Raw genomic sequence first — 10,041 nt, 5'->3', positions numbered from 1 at the left:
GGGCAACATTGTCAATATAATTGTACCCAAAAATGGTCAGCTGGTTGCATAAATAATTATGAATACTAAGTGTTACATGAATTGTAAATATGAAAATCAAAACCAAATGTACACCCCTTTGTTAATATGTATTGGCAATACTTCATTTAAGGGTGAGGCATGGAATAATAAAACATGTATCTTTTGTCAGGCTGAATGTTTGAAGTATGAGTAGGTGATTTGAGTCATGCTTCTTCAGTAGTGGAATAAAGACAATTAGCATTTGAATGTTGTAAAGAAATACTGGAGTGATGTCAGATTGTTAATAAAATTGATTAGTACAATTTATTATACTGCTTTCATGTGTGTATATACACAAACATCTGCAACAATTATCATCTTACATGTATTTTTTTAAACAAGCAGCTTTTTCAACTTGTAGAAAACAGCTAGCTACATTTTGAAGTGCTGCATTTTGATTAAAGTGGGTCACCAACGCAGTAAGTGTAACACAGCTCTATTTTTGTTAAACACTTTTTGTTAAATAATACTCTTTCAATTCAGAGCCTGGATTTTCCCCTGAAGCTAATATCCATATCATGCTGCAATCAATTGAACAGGGCAAAGGATAAGGTAGAACATCATTAGAATACTCCTACTACAATGTTAAAACATTCTACATTGTGACATCATTAAAATACTCCTTCTACAATGTTAAAACATTCTACATTGTGACATCATTAAAATACTCCTTCTACAATGTTAAAACATTCTACATTGTGACATCATTAAAATACTCCTTCTACAATGTTAAAACATTCTACATTGTGACATCATTAAAATACTCCTTCTACAATGTTAAAACATTCTACATTGTGACATCATTAAAATACTCCTACTACAATGTTAAAACATTCTACATTGTGACATTATTTCATTGATATCATGAAACAACTTCTTCATGTATGCATTTTCTGATGTTTGATCAGACACCTTTTATCAGAGTATCTCTTGTCACATTGATCACAGCTATGAGGTTTCTCTCCTGTGTGTGTTCTCTGGTGTACAGTCAGAGAGCAAGATGTAGTAAAACTCTTCTCACATTGATCACAGCTATAAGGTTTCTCTCCTGTGTGTGTTCTCTGGTGTGAAGTCAGCTGGCTAGATGTAGGAAAACTCTTCTCACAATGATTACAACTATAAGGCTTCTCACCTGTGTGTGTTCTCTGGTGTCGAATCAGATGGCTTGATGTAGTAAAACTCATCCCACATTGATCACAGATATAAGGTTTCTCTCCTGTGTGTGTTCTCTGGTGTATAGTCAGAGAGCTAGATGTAGTAAAACTCTTCCCACATTGATCACAGCTATAAGGTTTTTCTCCTGTGTGTGTTCTCTGGTGTATTTTAAGTTCTGATGAAGATGTGCAACCTTTCCCACAGTCAGAGCAGCAATGAGATTTCTTCCCTGTGGTTCTCTGCTGGTGTTTCGACGTGGAGAGACTCTTCTCTGCCTCGTCAGCATCATGAGGTTGTTGAGGCTCCCCAGAGGATCCACGATAGTCACGTCTCTCTCCTGTGTGAACAACAAGTCAGACAGATGGTTTAAGGCCCACAACAGCAGAAATCCACTGTAAAAGGTGATGTGTAGCCATGATGTTGTACAAACAATGACGTCTGTAATGAATGTTCATTATTTGACATTTGTCTTAAGATTGTCAAGTGAACAACAATAGTCAAATAATAGTTAACATAACGTGTAAGGTAACTTATTTGAAAAGTCATTACTTCATTACATTGCTCAACATTTGTCATAATTATTTAAAGCAGTTCATTTGTATCCGCTCTCTCGTTGGACTTCGGCTGCATATTTTCCCCCATTTTCTTCAAATCTGAAAATGTTGAAGCCACGCCCATTTTCTGAAGAATTGCATTATGTGCCCTAAAGTACTGCGTTTACATCATATTTTGGCGAATTTAGTACGACATCCGGGAACTTTTGGCATACTAACTAGATCATACTATGACCAATAAGCAGACTATATACTCAATTTACTTCACAAATAGTACGGTTAGTATGAGTATTCTAACACAGCTCAGGACTCTGGGCAGCCATTTTGTTTGTTTAAAAACTAGGTTGCCCCTTTAAAAAAGCCACACAACAATCAATCAACCAATCTGCAGTTCAACCAATAACAAAGCTGTCATTCCACCACTGTTTTGGTAATAAGATGATGGGGCTGGAGAAATGTAACTACTCTCAAAATCATAGACAGACCTATGTATGAAAGGACTGACCATCCATGATATCAACATTATAGTTTTAACCATGTTGAGGCTATACAGTGTTGATTTACATTGTTTCTAAACATTGGAGTAAAAAAGCTTATTTGGGGTTCTGATGGGGCAAACAGTTGAACTAAGCTCATGAGGCATGTGTTATATTCTTCAAGAATCAATGGCTATATATATAATATATATATATATATATATATAAATAAATAAATAAATAATTTAAAAGTCAAAATATGGATGTGGCAATTGCAGATTTCCGCTTTAACACCAAGCACACCACACATCAGTTCAACTTCCAACCACAGAGTTTGTGCTTCTGTTAAGACAGTACTTACGTTCATCGTCAGTCTCCTCTTCTTTCACTGAAACTTCGTCATCCTCTTTCACTCGGAACCCGTCTTCCTCTTCTTTAACTGAAACGGCTTTCTCTTCTTCTTTCACGGTAACAGCCTCACCCTCTACTTGTTTTTGTATTGTAATAGGCTCCTTTTCCTCCTCCTCTTTCACGAGAGCTACTTTCTCCATCCAGCAAACCTTCTCTTCTTCAGCAGGAACGGGGTTAAGTTTGAGACTGGAGCTATGAGGCATGTACTGAAGTCGCTAAGCCGTATAATTCAAAGGAGTGTCACTTTATCAGCAGCACGTGATCAATGACGTCTGAAGAATAATTTCGTCGAACACCTGATTGTTTTGGTATTGGGCTCGTTCAACATTGCAGCCGACATTGCAGGTGGCTGCTGACTGACTAATTTACAAATCACCTTGCATCATAAATAACTACTCATTATTATTTATAAAACAGTCAGCCAGTCACCGTTTACCCACAATGCAGCATGCATTTGATGCTCTCGAACACGGCCAGTGGTTTAATATATGACAGAATGGCTACGCTGCTACGGCCTGTGATCTATGAAATGTGGCTGTTCTAAATTCTGTGTCGCTCAAAGCCTTGAGTAATGAACCTGTTTTTTTTACACAATTTGCTCGAAAGCATCAATGCTTTCCCCATCACTACTTTTCAGCATGTTTTCTGTGAATTAGACTACGGGAGTTTTGTAACTTTTTCCACCTTGGCTTACTGTTAGTTGGGTTCTAACTGGTCTCCGGTAGTTGGTCTCGCTGACCATAACCGTGCTGGTTGGCTACGCTGGTTAGGCTAATAGCTAGTTGGCCAAATAGCTAACGTTAGCTGGTTGACTAACTGCATATAGATAACTGCATATGGCTAATGTTAGCTGGCTGGCTAAGATAACTGCATATAGCTAATGTTAGCTGGCTGGCTAATATAACTGCATATAGGTCATGTTAGCTGGCTGGATAATATAACTGCATACAGCTAATGTTAGCTGGCTGGCTAAGCTAACTGCATATAGCTAACGTTAGCTGGCTGGCTAAGATAACTGCATATAGCTAACGTTAGCTGGCTGGCTAAGATAACTGCATATAGCTAACGTTCTTTGATATTTGGTTAGATGGCATTATGTATTTACAAAACTGTGGTTTACTTTAATCACTCAAGTCATGAGTGCAAATTATTGGTTTAATTTAAAGTTATACATTTTAAGTTATCTCTGTTGTAGTTTACATCATAGGGAATAGGCTGGTCCTCCATATTACTTCACACCTGACTTTGGCATTCTTCTAAATTCTGATTGGTTTAATGTAATAACTCCAAAAATACAACTGTGAGGTGTTATTTTGCATTGGAAATGTTTTAATATTTTATTTGATATTTTATAAACAATACAAAAGTTACACATACACAAACAACATCATAGAAACATTAACTACATCACACCTGCCCAGACCCACTAGAACATACCTCCATCTCCATTAACTACATCACACCTGCCCAGACCCACTAGAACACACCTCCATCTCCATTAACTACATCACACCTGCCCAGACACACTAGAACACACCTCCATCTCCATTAACTACATCACACCTGCCCAGACCCACTAGAACACACCTCCATCTCCATTAACTACATCATACCTGCCCAGACCCACTAGAACACACCTCCATCTCCATTAACTACATCACACCTGCCCAGACCCACTAGAACACACCTCCATCTCCATTAACTACATCACACCTGCCTAGACCCACTAGAACACACCTCCATCTCCATTAACTACATCACACCTGCCCAGACCCACTAGAACACACCTCCATCTCCATTAACAACATCACACCTGCCTAGACCCACTAGAACACACCTCCATCTCCATTAACAACATCACACCTGCCCAGACCCACTATAACACACCTCCATCTCCATTAACAACATCACACCTGCCTAGACCCACTAGAACACACCTCCATCTCCATTAACAACATCACACCTGCCCAGACCCACTGGAACACAGCCTTCATCACAGCATTAATCAGCACCATTTTTCACTTTCAACTTTTAGATAATAAAGCATTTGACCTTTCTATTGAATTAACAACAGAGGATTGGTTGATTTCCAGGTTTAATTAAGTATAATATTTAAGATGATTTATGAGAAAAGTATCGTCCAACTCTGGGGTATCTCACTGCACCCTCAAATGTCATGTTTTGAAATATACAGACAGACGGATTAAAAGTAATTTTACATTGTATAACTGTACTTCTGACAGCCAACGTTCTAACTCCGCCCATAACTTTATGACATCATAACATTCCCAGAAGGATTATTGAGTCATTGTTAGTTTTACACTTAAGACATGACTCTGCCGTTGTGCTGTAGAATTTGTGGATTTTGTCTCTTGTATAATAAGGGACTATCATTTGTCCCAACATCACAGGCCACGGACTTTGATGCAGTTAAAGACTTCCAAAAGTGTTTCCTCTGTTTGAAATCAACCGATTTTTTTAATGGGGTTTCTCCCTGTGCACCTGCCAATGTTAATCCTTTGAACGAGACAAGTTACCAGACAGGACATATTGCTAAGTTTCTTCCCATTGATAACCTCAATGACAATTAACTTGTGGGCGGTGGTGGTGATGACGGCCTATTGGATGACGTCGTCCATCGGGATTCCCCCAAAAGAAGATGCTCTGGATTGATCACTGGAGTCAGATGTGAAGGAGGAGGTTGATCATCAGGAGTCAGATGTGAAGGAGGAGGTTGATCATCAGGAGTCAGATGTGAAGGAGGAGGTTGATCATCAGGAGTCAGATGTGAAGGAGGAGATTGATCATCAGTCAACCTCTAGGATTGTGGCTGGGCTGGTGTTTCCACTTCCAGCTTGGTCATATATTTTAATACATTGAATGTTGATATTGTGAATCTATGTTATATATTTGTAACTCCTGTTTCATGAAGTGATGTCACTAACTACTGCCCCTATATTTACAGCGCATTTGGAAAGTATTCAGACCCCTTCACTTTTTCCACATTTTGTTACGTTATTCTAAAATGGATTAAATCAATATTTTACCCTCATCGTTCTACACACAATACCCCATAATGACATCACAATACCCCATAATAACATCACAATGCCCCATAATGACATCACAATTCCCCATAATGACAAAGCAAAAACAGGTTTTTATAAATGTTTCAAATGTAACAAAAACAACAACTGAAATATCACATTTACATACAGTACCAGTCAAAAGTTTGGACACACCTACTCATTCAAGGGTTTTTCTTTATTTTTACTATTTTCTAAATTGAAGAATAATAATGAAGACATCAAAACTATGAAATAACACATATGGAATCATGAAGTAACCAAAAAAGGGTTAATCAAATAAAAATACATTTTATATTTGAGATTCTTCAAAGCAGTCACCCTTTGCCTTGATGACAGCTTTGCACACTCTTGGCATTATCTCAACCAGCTTCATGAGGTAGTCACCTGGAATTCATTTCAATTAACAGGTGTGCCTTGTTAAATGTTAATTTGTGGAATTTCTGTCCTTCTTAATGCGTTTGAGCCAATCAGTTGTGTTGTGACAAGGTATGGGTGGCTCTCATGAGGAACGCAACAGGAAAGGAAGACCCAGAGTTACCTCTGCTGCAGAGGATAAATTCATTAGAGTTAACTGCACCTCAGATTGCAGCCCAAATAAATGCTTCAGAGTTCAAGTAACAGACACATCTCAACATTACTGTTCAGATACTGCGTGAATCAGGCCTTCATGGCTGAATTGCTGCATGAAAAAACACTGTTTACAAAAGCTTTGTTAAAGAACAAGAAAAAACACACACTGTTTACACACTGCTTTTCTTTCAAAAACAAGGACATTTCTAAGTGACCCCAAACTTTTGAACGGTAGTATACATCTACATGATGTTGTTACACCATGTAGGAGTTACACCATGTAGGAGCAGTGTAGACCTAGTCTGTTCCTTATATACATCTACATGATGTATTGTTACACCATGTTGGAGCAGTATAGACCTAGTCTGTTCATTATATACATCTACATGATGTATTGTTACACCATGTAGGAGCAGTATAGACCTAGTCTGTTCATTATATACATCTACATGACGTATTGTTACACCATGTAGCAGCAGTATAGACCTAGTCTGTTCATTATATACATCTACATGATGTATTGCTACACCATGTAGGAGCAGTATAGACCCCATCTGTTCATTATATACATCTACATGATGTATTGTTACACCATGTAGGAGCAGTATAGACCTAGTCTGTTCATTATATACATCTACATGATGTATTGTTACACCATGTAGGAGCAGTATAGACCTAGTCTGTTCATTATATACATCTACATGATGTATTGTTACACCGTGTAGGAACAGTATAGACCTAGTCTGTTCATTATATACATCTACATGATGTATTGTTACACCGTGTAGGAGCAGTATAGACCTAGTCTGTTCATTATATACATCTACATGATGTATTGTTACACCATGTAGGAGCAGTATAGACCTAGTCTGTTCATTATATACATCTACATGATGTTTTGGTACACCATGTTGGAGCAGTATAGACCTAGTCTGTTCATTATATACATCTACATGATGTATTGTTACACCATGTAGGAGCAGTATGGACCAAGTCTGTTCATTATATACATCTACATCATGTATTGTTACACCATGTAGCAGCAGTATAGACCGAGTCTGTTCATTATATACATCTATATGATGTATTGTTACACCATGTAGGAGCAGTATAGACCTAGTCTGTTCATTATATACATCTACATGATGTATTGTTACACCATGTAGGAGCAGTATAGACCTACAGTAGCTAGCTACTTATTTAGATTTAGTTTGATGTAACTGCCTTAAATGTGCTGTAGTAACCATTTTCTATTCGCACTAATCAATCAATACATTCCTGTCTTTGTATGTCTCAATATAATAGTATTATTTAATTAAATCCATTTACAATAATCTTTGTCTGAAAATAAAATATGATCCTCAACTGCGTTTCCGACTCCAGTCAGCAGACGACTATGTGCGTCTTTCAGGCGATGCTGCCAGCGTGACGTACAATCTAGTGGACGGTTCTTCATAAACAGCTCGTCAACCACCTCGGTAGCTTGCTAGCCAACATAGCCGAAAGATTCAAGCTATTTATACGCTTTCGGTGTATATTACCTACTGTGTTTTAAACACACTTCTCTCGTATCAACTTGTTAACCTATTTAATTGAATATTACCTTATTTTGTATTAGTCAGCTATAGTAGCTGGCTGGTTAAGTTAGCACTAGCCTAGTCGCTAATGATAGCTAGCTAGCTAGCTAACATCCCCGAACATGAGGTCAGTAAGCTTCTCCCCTCCTGCTAAAGAAGAGGCGGTCTGCTGGACGGAGAAAGAGGGTCTGTGGCAGAACATTGTTGTGAAAGAGGAGAAGGAAGGTGAGGCTGTTACATTGAAAGAAGAAGAGAAAGAAGTTTCAGTGAAAGTAGAGGAAGATGAGAAAGAGGAGGATGCAGTTTTTGGTGTGAAAGAGGAGGGGGAGATTACTGTCATATTGGAGGAAGAAGACGAGGTTGGAGATCCGTTTAACCCCAGTAAGTACCGTCTCTGCAGTCGTTGAACCAATATGCAGTAAAGGGGTTCTACACTTTCATGTTGTCCTGTAGGAATGTCTGAAGCTTCACTGTAACGTGTAGAACATCAAGAGTGGACCATCAACAAAACGTTAACAATTGATCAAATGCATCTAATGACAATACCTGAAATACTGTAGTCCTCAATATCTCCTATTAGTTTAGCCCAATATGTACTCTTAAAGGGGCAATCAGTAGTTGTTACATCCATTTTGGGATTTATACATTAATGATATGTACCCATCTGTTTCTTGAAGAAATCACTTACAAATGTCTCATGAGCTTAGTTCAACTGTTGTATCCCATCAGAACCCAAAATATAAGAATTTTTTTACTCCAATGTTTATCAGTAAATGTAAACAAGCACTGTATATCCTCAGAACATGATTAATTGATTTAATTGAGTCTCAAGAATTTCTAAAACATTTAACATTCTCATTTAATTCTTTAAAAATATCTAATTTAGAATAAGTAACGTAACAAAATGTGTAAAAAGGGAAAGCAGTCTGAACTTAATGAATGCACTAGGGCCCCAACTAAAAAAATCTTGGGTCAACCAAGAATCGTCTTTTCTTTCTACCAACCGACTGGTAGAAATGTTATAACGTTTATTTTTCCATATATAGACACACCCCATGTGTTTTAATTAAAGCAACTATATGTACTGAACTGGTTTGATGCTTTAAGCACGCTGTTTGATTAAATAATTAAGACACACAAATGACTCGGGAGCCAGAGATCAAGATAGCCTAACCATCAGAAAAACCTCTTCCTCCTCCCGCTGCTGCTGGCCTTCGTAAATTCTGATGTTATGCTCCTATAGTTTCTGGTAATAGACTACACCAGCAGTCGTTATGCTCCTATAGTTTCTGGTAATAGGCTACACCAGCAGTCGTTGTTATGCTCCTATAGTTTTTGGTAATAGGCTACACCAGCAGTCGTTATGCTCCTATAGTTTCTGATAATAGGCTACACCAGCAGTCGTTATGCTCCTATAGTTTCTGGTAATAGGCTACACCAGCAGTCGTTATGCTCCTATAGTTTCTGGTAATAGGCTACACCAGCAGTCGTTATGCTCCTATAGTTTCTGGTAATAGGCTTCACCAGCAGTCGTTATGTTCCTATAGTTTCTGATCATAGACTACACCAGCAGTCGTTATGCTCCTATAGTTTCTGATAATAGGCTACACCAGCAGTCGTTATGCTCCTATAGTTTCTGGTAATAGGCTACACCAGCAGTCGTTATGTTCCTATAGTTTCTGATAATAGGCTACACCAGCAGTCGTTATGCTCCTATAGTTTCTGGTAATAGACTACACCAGCAGTCGTTATGTTCCTATAGTTTCTGGTAATAGACTACACCAGCAGTCGTTATGCTCCTATAGTTTCTGATAATAGGCTACACCAGCAGTCGTTATGCTCCTATAGTTTCTGGTAATAGACTACACCAGCAGTCGTTATGCTCCTATAGTTTCTGGTAATAGGCTACACCAGCAGTCGTTATGCTACTATAGTTTCTGGTAATAAATCAAATCAAATTTAATTTGTCACATACACATGGTTAGCAGATGTTAATGCGAGTGTAGCGAAATGCTTGTGCTTCTAGTTCTGACAATGCAGTAATAATCAACGAGTAATCTAACCTAACAATTCCACAACTACTACCTTATACACACAAGTGCAAAGGGATAAAGAATATGTACATAAAGATATATGAAAGAGTGATGGT

At 38.0% G+C, this 10,041-nt stretch overlaps 1 protein-coding gene across 1 annotated transcript in view; it reads right to left on the bottom strand.

The window, feature by feature from the left end:
* Window positions 1–998: 998 nt before the first annotated feature.
* The window catches only part of LOC120032553 (zinc finger protein 2 homolog), a gene marked incomplete at both ends in the record, with an annotated part of 39,227 nt that continues 30,184 nt past the window's right edge, over window positions 999–10,041 (bottom strand). The window contains one exon of the mRNA XM_038978695.1: window positions 999–1,390. Within this exon, the coding sequence (XP_038834623.1) occupies window positions 999–1,390 (392 nt within the window). The remainder of the gene's footprint in view (window positions 1,391–10,041) is intronic.

This window comes from Salvelinus namaycush, chromosome 39 (assembly GCF_016432855.1).
Source record: "Salvelinus namaycush isolate Seneca chromosome 39, SaNama_1.0, whole genome shotgun sequence".
Classification (NCBI taxonomy): Eukaryota; Metazoa; Chordata; class Actinopteri; order Salmoniformes; family Salmonidae; genus Salvelinus; species Salvelinus namaycush.
The sequence above is the reverse complement of the archived record's forward strand: the minus strand, read 5'-3'. Positions and strand labels throughout refer to the sequence as shown.